Below are 14,016 nucleotides of genomic sequence, written 5' to 3'. Positions count from 1 at the left end.
TCAGGGGCTCTGTACTGTTAAGTCTCTGTACTGATACCGCGGGGACCAGGGTGTCGTAGTCTCTAAAACGGGTCTCAAAGCGCCCCTCTCCAGTCACAGCAGAGTCCGCTTTATGTACTCACGAGATACAGTCTTTCTGGGCAGTCTCTCTCTATTTGTCCTCAGACTGGGAGCTCTCTCTCTCTCTCTTCTGGAGCGCAGCTGCACCCTGCTCTGCACGCTGCTCTGCACGCTGCTCTGTCTCCTGCGTGCGTCCCTTTCCCGCCCTCTGGCTGCTTCGTTTCTGTCCCAGTCTATCAGTCTCTCCCTAGGGAACCCGCAGCACAGCTCAATGGTTCCGGGCACAGAGCCGAGAAGGTAACCGCCCCCAGACTCTTCTTGTGCTTTTAACTCCTTACACATCCTCCTCCGGTAACCCTTTTCTCAGCAGTATCCCTTCTCAGCAGCACCTATTATTATAGGACCACATTGAAGGGTACATCATGTCCCAACCTAAGGCATCTAAAAAGTCTAACTAGACTATGGCTATATTTTTTACTGAGTAAAGGAACAAAGTCCAGCTCACCATACCGACATTCCCCAGGTCTCGGAGCACGGAACCGCTGTGTCAGGGCGTGAACAAACAGGAAAAAAGGAGAAGATCCAGCTCAACGATATAGTGAAAAGTCCATAGTTTTATTTCACGTCGAAAATAGCATGGTGTAAGGACAAAACATCAGCATACAAAAGGGTTAAAAACCAAGATCAACGCGTTTCCGGTGACTAAGCACCCTTAATCATGATCAAGGGTGCTTAGTCACCGGAAACGCGTTGATAACTGTACTCTTTATGCAGCTTGAGGTGTCATACACATGAACACATCACAGCCTTCTGCATTATTGTAGTAATTAGTGCCAAGGACAGGATCAAGTCATGTCTCATAGTATTGCAAAATACTTTTCTATCATCATATTTTTTGTGATAAGGTATTACTATATTTCTTCTGTTGCCAAGATCCCTTTCTTTAATTCCTATGTTCTTTCCTCAGCTGAGGCTCTGATTATTCCTGTGACTAATGCGCCTGTGCAGCAGCCCAATGGACCCAACACAACAGCAGCATCAACTACAGGTGGGCTGCCGAATTCTCTCATATATTCCCTCATCAGTAACTATGATCGGACCTTGGTGATAACATAATTTCATGTTTTATTTTATCAACATAAGTGAGTCCAACAGTCAGCAGTACAGGACCAGTCCAGACAGTGAGCCAGTCTTCTACCACTACCAATGTGCCCACCTCTACAGTATCTACTACAAATGTCACATCAAAACCATCTACTACAGGTATGTTACCTTTATGAGCCATTTACATTTTCACATTACGTTTAATGAAAAAAATAAAATAAAAATGCATATCTGGAAACCATCAGTGAGGGGCTGTTGAAGGATCTAATAATTTTACTAGTCTTCCCTAATTAGTAATTGTCATGGGAAATTGTCCATGCTGTCAAGAGAAAATCTATCAGATTTCTTCATTACCACCTTACAACTGCTGATGTTATAATCCTTACTAATAAGCTAGAATTCACATTTGCATATATAGGCACTGTTAATATACTTACTGTATAATATACCTCTCCCTAAAGCTGCAGCCCCATTAACATTAGCCCATTAGCAACTGCAAGCTGGGTTTGGCAAGTTGAAATAGTTGAGTTAAGTGTGAATACCCTTGCAAGACAACATTTCTTAAATTTACAACTTGATCTTAGGGTACTGTCACACAGTGCAATTTTGATCGCTACGACGGCACGATCCGTGACGTCGCAGCGATCGTATGATTATCACTCCAGCGTCGTAGACTGCGGTCACACGTTGCAATCACGGCGCTGGAGTGATGCCGAAGTCCCCGGGTAACCAGGGTAAACATCGGGTTACTAAGCGCAGGGCCGCGCTTAGTAACCCAATGTTTACCCTGGTTACCAGTGTAAACGTAAAAAAAACAAACAGTACATACTTACATTCCGGTGTCTGTCCCCCGGCGTTCTGCTTCTCTCCACTGTGTAAGCACCATAGCCGGAAAGCACAGCGGTGACGTCAGACGTCACCGCTGTGCTCGCTTTCCGGCCGGCGCTCACAGTGCAGAGAAGCTGAGACGCCGGAGGACAGACACCGGAATGTAAGTATGTACTGTTTGGTTTTTTTACATTTACGCTGGTAACCAGGGTAAACATCGGGTTACTAAGCGCGGCCCTGCGCTTAGTTACCCGATGTTTACCCTGGTTACAAGCGAACACATCGCTGGATCGCTGTCACACACAACGATCCAGTGATGTCAGCGGGTGATCAAGCGACGAAAGAAAGTTCCAAACGATCTGCTACGACGTACGATTCTCAGCAGGATCCCTGATCGCTGCTGCATGTCAGACACTGCGATATCGTAACGATATCGCTAGAACGTCACGAATCGTACCGTCGTAGCGATCAAAATTGCACTGTGTGACAGTACCCTTAGGGATGTTTTCTCAGATGTGTCAACATCAACAAGTTTTAAACATTTTCTCATAGTAACTAAGCAAGTTAAGGACTCAGTTATTCTTTCCAAAGTGGACAGATGATTTCAGCAATATGGACTCTGTACCTATTGTACACCCTCCCATTTGATGCAGCCTATTTTGATACCTATATTGAGGCATATAGTTTACTATTAACTCTACTTTTCTCTTTCGCCTCATTGGGGGACACAGACCATGGGTGTATGCTTCTTGCCACTAGGAGGCTGACACTCACTAAGTTAACACAAAAAAAGTTAGCTCCTCCTCTGCAGTATACACCCTCGTGCTGGTTCCCAGAGAACCAGTTCTTGCTTAGTGTCCGTAGAAGGCACATGGGTCTGGTCTTCAGACTAAAAGCTCTTTATTATTTTATTTTTACATTGTTACCAATTTTTACATTTTTCCAAGTGGAATGAAGGGGTGACGGAACCTTTCAAGGTTTTGACTGCGGGGGCGCACAATCCTGCCTCAGCGCCAGGTGGCGCCGCAAATTTAGTCCCCGGCTTCGGCCCTGTGCTAGGCCGCAACCCCTATCTCCGCCCATGCAATGATACGATGTGGAGGCTCCGCCCACCAGTCCTGGCGCTTCTCACACAGCACGAGAAGCGCCTCTGAGATCTCGGGGGCCATCTTTATCCCCCCAGACCACCTCAGGACACACTAACTGCCATCATGAAGGAAAGGTCCTGGCAGCAAGTGTTCTCAGCGCAGGGGCCATGCAGTTGGAGAAACGCAGGAGCAGCGGGGACACAGACCTGGTTAAGGGAGTGCTGCTTTACACATCCTCCTGCTGTAACCCTTTTCTCAGCAGTATCCCTTCTCAGCAGCACCTATTATTATAGGACCACATTGAAGGGTACATCATGTCCCAGCCTAAGGCATCTAAAAAGTCTAACTAGACTATGGCTATATTTTTTACTTCATGCTCCTCCTGCCAGTCTGTGTTTCCTAAGGCCCAGAGTTCGCCGCTCTGCAATGCCTGTGACCCTAACTGCTCTCAGGAGCCCGCCACCAAGCCCAGTGTACCTAGTCCCCCTGAGTGGGCTTCGTCACTGTCTCAATCCATGTCTTCGCTGGCCAAAGTGATTGAATCCCTCCGTGATCCTTCGGGGGCCCGGAGGATTTGCAGGACTGATGGAGATGGATCCTCCCCAAGCCAGGAGCAGTCGGTTAGCAGGGTCCGAAAGCACTCTAGAAGCCGTCAGGCACCTAGAAAATGGATCCATAGCACGTCTCCTGAGCAGACACGTGCTTTGTCACCACAGAGCCTGTTTCTCGCTCTCCCTCTCCAGAGGTCAGTAGTGAACGCGAATCTGAGTGTGAATCTGATGGTTCCTTCTATCCGGATTCGCCAGATTTTCAGAGAACTCTTCTGTCCGTGCCGGATGGCTCATCCATCAAAAATCCCACAGACTGTCAGAGAGAAAGTTTGGCTCGCCCTGTCTTTGAGGCCTCAGGTTCGGCTCTCTATCCATCCTTTGCCACAGCATAGGTAGCTAAGGCAATGATTTTTTGGTCAGAGACCATAGCTACTTCACTTCAGAGCAGTAACTTTCCTCCAGAGGCGGCGCACCTTGCCAATCCAATTTCCCAGGCAGGCGATTACCTGGTACATGCATCCTTGGATGTGGCCAGTTGTGCTGCTCAGTCAGCAGCCAATGCCATCACTATCAGAAGGACATTATGGCTCAGGGAGTGGAAGGCGGACTCTGCATCAAAAAAGTCTCTCACCTCCCTTCTTTATCAAAGCGGTCACTTATTTAGAGAAAAAGATGAATCAGCTTATTTCCAATGTTATGGGAGGAAAGAGCAAATTCCTTCCCCAACAGAGACTTAGGCGTCCCTTTCAGAGACAGCAACAAATCCGTTTCCATTCATTTCACTCCACTCCAGGCTGTTCTCCACGAAGGGATGGAGGAGCTCAGGTCTCGTATAGACCTAACCAACGTTGGAAGTTCCGACCCAAGCCGTCGAGACCTAAAGGTCATAGGTCTCAGAAATTTTCCTCATGCTGACTACCAGTGCTATCTGGTCGACAACGGCAGAGTAGGTGGCTGCCTACTTGTCTTTCTTCAGGTCTGGCTTTCCGTCGTCTCAGATGAGTGGGTCTGAAATCTTGTGTCGTCTGCATACAAGATTAACTTTGCTACGTGCCCCCTTCACGTTTCTTTCCCTCCTGTCCTCTCTCTTCAGAGGCAAGGGCAAACACTTCCTCCCAGGCCATAGACACATTGCGTCACGATGGCGTCATTGTCCCCGTCCCAGAAAGCAAAAGGTTTCAGGGTTTGTATTCGAACCTTTTTGTCATCTCAAAGAAGGACGGAAAGGTAAGATCCATACTAGACCTCAAACTTCTAAACAAGTTTGTCAAGGTCCATCATTTCCACATGGAATCTCTGCACTCAGTTATCACTTCCCTGGAAGAGGGAGAATTCTTGGCCTCAGTCGACATCCGTGATGCTTACTTACATATTCCGATTTTGCCCCCTCACCAGAGATTCCTGCGCTTCGCCATTCGCAACCAGCATTTTCAATTCAAGGCCCTGCCCTTTGGCCTTGCTACTGCCCCCAGAGTGTTCACGAAGGTCAGCTGTTATGTCCATCCTGCACTCTCGGAGTGTGATCATTCTGCCCTATCTGGATGACCTGTTGATCAAGGGTCCATCTTTGCACAACTGCACGGAGTCAATTCGCATTACTTGCGATACCTTTTCTCGTCTGGGCTGGCTGATAAACTTAAGCAAATCCTCTTCTGTCCTAGCCCAACAGATTTCCTTTCTAGGAATGTCCCTGGACTTGTCTCAGGGGTTGGTAATTCTCCCTCCAGACAAAGTCTTAGCCCTTCAACAAGGAGCCTGAGCGCATCGTCAGTCTTCCCCTCACTCCATCCGGTTTGCAATGAGGGTACTAGGAAAGATGGTGGCTGCAATGGAAGCGGTCCATTTTGCCCAACTGCACCTTTGTCCCCTACAACATGTCCTTCTGGCAGTTAGAGACAGAAACCTGTTCTCTCTCGACCGCAGGTGCCACTTGTCCCTGCAAGTCAGACAGGCTCTCAGGTGGTGGACGTTGAACTCTTCCCTCAACCGGAGGAAGTCTACCTGTTCAATGGTTGGTGGTGACTACTGATGCCAGTCTTTTGGACTTGGGAGCATTCTTCCACTACCACACTACTCAAGGTCACTGGTCAGTTCACGAATCAAAGCTACCGATCAGTGTTCTGGAGATCCGTGCTATTCGGCTGGCCCTGCAACAGTTCCATCATCTTCTAGCAAGTCGCCCCATCCGTATTCAATCAGACAACGCGATGGCTGTGGCATACATCAATCATCAAGGGGGTACCTGCAGCAGGGCGGCCATGTCCGAGGTAACTCATTCTTCAATAGGCAGAGGACAACTACTCAGTGATCTCAGCGATGCATGTTCCAGGAGTGGAAAACTGGATGGCGGACTTCCTCAGCCATCAGGGTCTCACCTTGAGGGAGTTGGAGCTTATTCCGGAAGTCTTCAACCAGACCTGACTTCGCTGGGGGACCCCAGATGTGAATCTCATGGCATCCAGACTGCATGCCAAGGTTCCCCAGTTTATAGCGAGGTCACGATATCCAAGAGCAATCGGAGGGGATGCTCTGGTTCTTTTGTGGTGCCAATTCTGCCTTCCGTACATTCTTCCTCCTCTACCGTTACGCCCCAGAGTAATCAGGAAGATCAAGGTGGAAGAAGTCCCAGTGATCCTGGTCTCTCCCGATTGGCCACGTGTGTGTGGTTTGCAAAGTGGGTACGCCTCGTCACCGACATACCCTGGAGGCTGCTGGATCAGCCAGATCTGCTCTCCCAGGGCCCGATCTACCACCAGAACTCAGGGGCCCTGTGTTTAATGGCGTGGTCGATGAATTCTGGGTCTTGACCCAGGCTGGGTTTTCTCAACAGGTCATTTCCACTATGGTTAGTGCCCGGAAACCCACATCGGTCCATATCTATCCCCGTACCTGGAAGACATTTTTTGCTTGGTGCAAGGATGGTGGTCTTTTCTTTACCCTCTTGTCTTCTCAGTTCCCTCCATTTTAACGTTCCTACAAGCTGGTCTGGACTCTAGCCTGGCACTCAGCTCTCTCAAGGGCCAAATCTTTGCTCTATCGGTCTTATTTTAGAGACGCATCACGTCAAAACTTCAGGTTAAGACCTTTCTTAAAGGGGTATCACACATTTTTCCTCCCTATCGCATGCCTTTAGAGCCTTGGGACCTCAACTTGGTGCTAAGTGCCCTTCAGGAACTTCCCTTTGAACCTCTTCAGGACATTTCATTGGTTTTTCTGTCCTGGAAGGTTGCGTTCCTTGTGGCGATCAAATCGATCAGAAGAGTTTCGGAATTAGCTGCCTTATCCTGCCGGGTGCCTTTCTTTAATTTCCATCTAGACAAGGTTGTCCTCGGGCCGTCCTTTTTGCCAAAGGTCGTTTCGTCCTTCCATCTTAACGAGGACATTGCTCTTCTTTCCTTTTGTCTGGCTCCTATTCACAGGGTTAAAAGAGCACACCACACTCTGGACCTGGTCAGAGCTCTGCAAAGGTACGTCTCGAGGATGGCATCCTTCAGAAGAACAGGTTCTCTGTTCGTTCTCCTGGAAGGTCACAGGAAAGGTATTGCCGCTTCTAAGGCCACGATAGCCAGGTGATTCGTTCCACCATCCAGGAGTCATATCGAGCCAGAAGTCAGCCCATCCCAACGGGCGGTGGAGGCTTCTTGGGCCATTTGGCATCAGGCGACGGCAGAGCAGGTCTGTAAAGCTGCAAATTGGACCCATTTACATACTTTCGCAAAGCACTATAATATTCACTCTCAGGCTTCAGTGAATGCGAGTCTGGGCAGAAGAATTCTGCAGGCAGCAGTGGCGCACATTTAGGCAGTTGTCGCATGAAGCCTAATACTTTGTGTTGTTTTTCCACCCAGGGACTGCTTTGGGACGTCCCATGGTCTGTGTCCCCCAATGAGGCGAAGGAGAAACAGGGATTTTTGTGTACTCACCATAAAATCCTTTTCTCCAAGCCACTCATTGGGGGACATAGCACCCATCCTGTTAGCCTAATGGCTTATATGGCTTTTGCCTGTTTTTTAAGTTGACGTGTTGTACTCTTCTATGTTGTTACTGTTTGTTCCTACTGCTTTTGCACCATACTGGTTCTCTGGGAGCCAGCACGAGGGTGTATACTGCAGAAGAGGAGCTAACTTTTTTGTGTTAACTTAGTGCCTGCCTCCTAGTGGCAAGCAGCATACACCCATGGTCTGTGTCCCCCAAAGAGTGGCTCAGAAAAAAGAATTTTACGATGAGTACACAACAATCCCTGTTTTTTGCATCTCCCGAGCTCTGATGTTTAATTCATTATAAAAAATGTCTTTATGATATAGGGGCTATGAGATGGTAGCCAACAATAACTGTACTGTTTATGTAGCTTGAGGTGTCATACACATGAACATTTCACAGTCTTCTGCATTATTATAGTGATTAGTGCCAAGTACAGGATCAAGTCATGTCTCGTAGCATTGCAAAATACTTTCCTATCTTCATTACTTTGATGACAAGGTATTACTGTATTTTCTCTGTTGCCGAGAACCCTTTGTTTAATTCCTATGTTCTTTCCTCAGCTGAGGCTCCGATTGTTCCGGTAACTAATGCGCCTGTGCAGCAGCCCAATGGACCCAACACAACAGCAGCATCAACTACAGGTGGGCTACCAAATTCTCTCATGTATTCCCTCATCTGTAACTATGATCGATCCTTGGTGAGTAACATCATTTCATGTTTTATGTTCTTAACAGAAGTGAGTCCAACAGTCAGCGGTACAGGACCAGTCCAGACAGTGAGCCAGTCTTCTACCACTACCAATGTGCCCACCTCTACAGTATCTCCTACAAATATTACATCAAAACCATCTACTACAGGTATGCTATCTTTACCAGCAACTCAGATTTTTACATTACTTTTAGTTTTTCTTTAAAAAAACGTATCTATAAATTATTAGAGAGGGAGGAGATGCTGACATTTTTTCCAATAGGCTTAACTAATTAGTCATTGTAATTGAAAATTGTCCCTTCTGTTAATAGAATATGGCTCAGATTTTTTCTTTACGACTTTACTTCTGCAGACATAATAATCATTACTTTTAATCTAGAATACACATTTTCCTATATAGGCACTGTTAATATACTTATATTATGTATTTCCTATTAGCTGCAACTCCATCACCAGGATCTCAAAACCTAGTGGATTTCACATTTAATGTAACTTTACTAAATGTGACCTACAGCCCAGAGCTTGATGATCCATCTTCCGATTTCAGCCGCTTCATGTCAGCTATCATGATATCACTGGTAAGATATGTCATATAATAATCATTTATCTAAGTCATTATCATATTTGTATATGGTAAGCAAATTTTCATTTCTTTAACAGACTGACCAAGTGTTCCAAAATACCAGTATAGGTGGAGCATTTACAGGCTGCAGAAATCTTGTATTCAGGTAAGGCCTATATTCACAGCTAAATATGGTGAAGTAATTTAGTATCCTGGTTTAGGATATTAATGACGTATGCTTAAGATCAGAGATTAAGATGAGAGAGTTTGCTATGACTTTCCCTCAGAATGTTTGGCAATTCTGTTGACTGTTGGTAGAGAAACTTTTGATGGTTCTCTGGTCACGCCTGAAAATCTTAGCAGTTTTAAGAGTGTTGCACCCCTCTGTAAGACTTGTAACAATTTTTCAGAGTTAGTAAAATATCTTTTTTGACCCATTTTTCCTGAGGAAAACAAGCTTCCTGATAATTCTACACAATTTCATAAAGACTTGGTAAAATCTGACTCCATCCTAGGCTGGTCATCACTCTAGTTGATTGACAAGTCTCTCTCATTTGTATATCTAGGGAGAGATCTGTCAGTCAATTAGATCAGTGCAGAGAGAAGCCTACTGTGTCCCATACTGATCTACTCTAGTCTCTAGCTATGGTCCCTCACTCGCTATGCAAATTATATTTTCTCTGATACATCGCCATGCACTGGTTCATGCTGGAATAGATCAGGTAGCATGAATCCAGTGACAGGTTCTTTTTAAGTTTTGATGGCCAAGAGAGGCTCTCGTAAGTTGAGAATTTTGCCAGCTAGGACAATCACCGTTTGTTTTACTACTATATGTGAGATAAAGGTACAGCTGTTAATCAAGTGCAAAGTATTATCTATGTGCTACAGTACACGTGCCTGTCTCTAGTCCCCTGGCAGGTGAACTGGAAAAGATTGAAACCATGTTGATGTGTAATCGACTTAGTCAGGAAAGAAGATATACTACGTACTATATCTGAATACATTTTACATGAGCTATATATAATAATATGACCATTTTTTCCTAAATAATTTATGTTTGTGATGTGTCTCTGCTTGCAGGATTGGAAATATACCCAATTCTCTCAGTATCAATGCGGTGTGCTCATACATTAACAACACAGTAGGCCAAGCGTTCGACAGGACAGTTGTGTACAAGGAATTCAGTAAACTCACAAGTGGCATCAAGAAGCTAGACAAATACCCACTGGATAGCACCAGTCTATATATTGATGGTAATAATGGATTGACTTAGCTCACACACTATACCTATATTGGAAAAAGCCATGCCCCAATAATTATCATTGCTCTCTATTTCAGGTTATAATGAGCCAACATTATCTTTGAGTAAGTAAACTTACATTATCCATGAGAGACTGAAAACCAGTTATGAAATCTAAGTAACATTGCTACAAAGGTGCTTACATGTGTAATCTTTGTATTTCTTGAACAGCTACTGTGGCCTCCACCCTCTCCTCTATTACCACCTCTCCACCAAATTCTATCATCACTGTGAATTTCACCCTGACCAATCTGAAATATCAGGAGGACTTTGGGAACCCAAATTCTGGGAACTTCCTTATCATACGTCTTTTTATAACTAGTCAAGTGAGTATTTAGATCTGTTTCCCATAAGTGAAGATAATTTAGAGTGTTCATCAAATTAAAGGTATTTTTCTCTTCCTTTTAGTTAAATGCGGTAATAAACAACACCAGCCTGGGATCTTCTTTACCTTCATGCCGGATAATAAAGTAAGAAATACTGCACATTGTAGGCAATTTTTACTAATTTTACCACCCACTAGATGTGTTCTAAAGCCAGCAAGAGGCAACATGCCATATTTTACTTTCTAGCCAAGAATGCTTGAGGGTTTCACACATATGCATATATACACAATATGTAAACCCACCCTTTCTGGAGACCTATCACCAGTGAAAAGTGTTCTGTTTTTACTCTTATTTAATCCCAATACTCTGCTGGGTATTCCATTATTTTATTTTCAAAGCCACTATACAGTGCCAGAGCTATGGGCCTTTTATTTAATGCTAAATATTATGGTTTTTAGCAAGGAGGCGGTGATTGTAGGATTCAGCCAGAGATTCCTGTGAGCCACACCTTCTTGGCAAAGACCATAAAATCTAGCACTAAATAAAAGGCCCATAACTCTGGAACTGTATGGTGGATTTAAAATAAACTAAAAAAAGGAATACTAAGGGGAGCAGCGGGAACAACATAATAGCAGAAACTGGACACTTTATACCTGGTGACAAAGCATCTTTACAAGTTTTTGTAAATCGGAGCTTTATGTTTTTAAAAATATGTTTATACTTTGTATATTGAATAGAAGACCACCACTTGTCGATAAATTGTTCTGTAGATAACACTGCATTGTCATTTTTGCGTGTTTTCTTTCATTGATGGAAGAATGTATTTAATTAATTAGTATGTATATATGTATATCTCTATAAAAAATGCAAGCTTCAGTAAATAGTAAATGCCTCATTTCTGATCCGCAGTTTGACAAACAGTGACAATAACACCAAAGTTGATGCCATCTGCAACTATTCCAACAAGGCTACGCCTGTATTTGATACAGTAAACTTCTACAAGGAACTGAAAAATCAGACATATAACATCACAAAGTTGGGAGTCTACACACTGGACCCAAATAGTCTTTATGTCAATGGTACCATCTATCTATCTATCTATCTATCTATCTATCTATCTATCTATCTATCTATCTATCTATCTATCTATCTACAGTATCTATCTATCTATCTATCTATCTATCTATCTATCTATCTATCTATCTATCTATCTATCTATCTATCTACAGTATCTATCTATCTATCTACAGTATCTATCGATCTACAGTATCTATCTATCTATCTATCTATCTATCTATCTATCTATCTATCTATCTATCTATCTATCTATCTACAGTATCTATCTATCTATCTATCTATCTATCTATCTATCTATCTATCTATCTATCTATCTATCTGTCTGTCTATCTATCTGTCTATCCTATATTTCTGCATCTATTTCATTATCAACCTTTTTCTTTCTTTCTTTATTTCACATACTATATAATACTTCTGTATGTCGATATATCTTGAAAACAAAACATAATTAAGAATAATGCAACAAAACACTAAAATGTTCATCTTTTTCTTTGCAAAGGATACAATGAAAAGGTGTTACCAAGTCCAGCTCCATCTCAGAGTAAGTTATAGGAATTAAGAAATGGCATGGAAAATAGTGATGAGCAAATATATTCCACACTATTTGTTACTCGCACGAATAGTATACTATTCGGGCTATTCGTTACTCAGCTAGTAATTTGGTATTCACCTCGGTATATTCGAGTGACCCGCCCAGCGTGTTTGCCGCTTTATTTGCTTGTCAATCGCAGTAATGCTTGTACCATCTTCGGTGTGGCATTCATTGCTGTGATTGGCTGTCTGAACACTGGGTATATGTCACGCTGTCATGTGCATGACAGTGCGGTAAACACCGCTTCTGAGCGGCAGTGAAATCATCACAGCCGGTCAGACAGCCGCGGTTTCCATGCTGTCAAAAGACAGCGTCGGTACACAGCTGTGATCAGAGGTATAAAGTTCACCTCCGGTCACTGGTATCAGCTGATGGGACTACTGCTCCCATTAGCTGACGACTGCTGCCACTAATAACAGTGAGAGCAGGAGCAGCTGATGGAAGTATTCATCAGCCGGCTCCTGCACTGTAAATAAATAATTTAAAAAAAACCAGCGTGGGTTCCCCTGTATTTTTGATAACCAGCCAGGCAAAACTCAAAGCAAACCTCAGCTGTCAACTTCAGCAAGTCTGGTAATCAAGAATAGAGGGGTCCCCAAGCTGTTTATTTTAATTATTTAAATAAATAGTTTAAAAAAACATCGTGGGTTCCCCACATTTATGACAACCAGCCTTGCTAAAGCAGACAGCTGGGGGCTGGTATTCTCAAGCTGCTAAGGGGCCATGGATATTGACACCCCCCCAGCCTAAAAATAGCAGCCCATAACTGACCAGAAAAGGAGCATCTATTAGATGAGCCAATTCTGGCACTTTGCCTGGCTCTTCCCACTTGCCCTGTAGCGGTCAGCAGTTGTATTGGTAGGTGACATCATGCCCACGGATTAGTAATGGAGAGACATCAATAAGACACAGCCAGAATAAAGACACAATAAAGACACAGCCAGAATAAAGTATTTTATTAGAAATAAAACAAAACACAGTTTTACATTTTTATTTTAAAATAACAAACACAGTTATACTCAACGCCTGATTCTACTGAATCCTCCGTCTCCTGTAAAAAAACAAAAAAAAACAACAGTATCCCCCACCAGTCCGTCGTTCTATTCCAAGCCGTAATCCATGTCTGGGGATAAACAGAACAGTTTTCAACCTGGATGGTGCACTGCCAAGATGTGACCGTCCTGGCTGAGAACCACTATTGAATGAACTGCTGCGAGCGGAGTCTCAGTGACTAGCGGTGACATCATTAAGGTTACCTCTAGTCACTGAGGCTATGTTCCCAGTCGGGCTGAACTGCGGTGACCTCAGCACTGTGGGGAAAAGTCTGTGATGAGGTCACTGCAATTCATCTTCAGTGACTTCACTGCAGGTCACCATGAGAATTTCTTCAATGACGTCACTGCTAGTCACTGACGTTGCACTTGCAGCTGCTCACTCACCAGTGGTTCTCAGCCTGGTTGCATCTTGGCACCATCCAGGTTGAAAACTATTTATCACCAGACATGGATTATGGCGTGGGACAGAAAAATGGATAGGTGGGGGATATTTTTTTTAATTTTTAATTTTTCTTACAGGAGATGAGGGATTCAGTGGAATTAGTCGTTAGGTGAGTATAACTGTGTTTGTTATTTTTAAATAAAAATGGAAAATCGTGTTTTGTTTTATTTCTAATAAAGGACGTTATTCTTGCTGTGTCTTTATTTACCATATAACTATAGGATTAGTAATGGATAGATGTCTTATAGACGCTTCTCCATTAGTAATCCATAGACATGATGTCACCTGACAATACAAAGGTGACATCAACCCCTCAAATATGAACCACACTTGCGACCGCTA

The 14,016-nt window shown here is 43.8% G+C and overlaps 1 protein-coding gene across 1 annotated transcript in view; it reads left to right on the top strand.

Annotated features, from left to right (window-relative positions):
* LOC143799021 (uncharacterized) overlaps positions 1-14,016 on the top strand; it is an 87,526-nt gene that overhangs the window by 56,951 nt on the left and 16,559 nt on the right. Inside the window, exons 40-51 of the mRNA XM_077281136.1 lie at positions 1,028-1,108; positions 1,204-1,323; positions 8,173-8,253; positions 8,347-8,469; positions 8,759-8,898; positions 8,981-9,048; positions 9,963-10,135; positions 10,221-10,247; positions 10,354-10,508; positions 10,591-10,652; positions 11,418-11,587; positions 12,085-12,126. Coding sequence (XP_077137251.1) covers positions 1,028-1,108; positions 1,204-1,323; positions 8,173-8,253; positions 8,347-8,469; positions 8,759-8,898; positions 8,981-9,048; positions 9,963-10,135; positions 10,221-10,247; positions 10,354-10,508; positions 10,591-10,652; positions 11,418-11,587; positions 12,085-12,126 — 1,242 coding nt within the window. The remainder of the gene's footprint in view (positions 1-1,027; positions 1,109-1,203; positions 1,324-8,172; positions 8,254-8,346; positions 8,470-8,758; positions 8,899-8,980; positions 9,049-9,962; positions 10,136-10,220; positions 10,248-10,353; positions 10,509-10,590; positions 10,653-11,417; positions 11,588-12,084; positions 12,127-14,016) is intronic.

The sequence above is a fragment of the Ranitomeya variabilis genome, chromosome 1, assembly GCF_051348905.1.
Source record: "Ranitomeya variabilis isolate aRanVar5 chromosome 1, aRanVar5.hap1, whole genome shotgun sequence".
Lineage (NCBI taxonomy): Eukaryota > Metazoa > Chordata > Amphibia > Anura > Dendrobatidae > Ranitomeya > Ranitomeya variabilis.
Note: the sequence above shows the minus strand (reverse complement) of the source record. Positions and strands in the feature narration are given on the sequence as shown.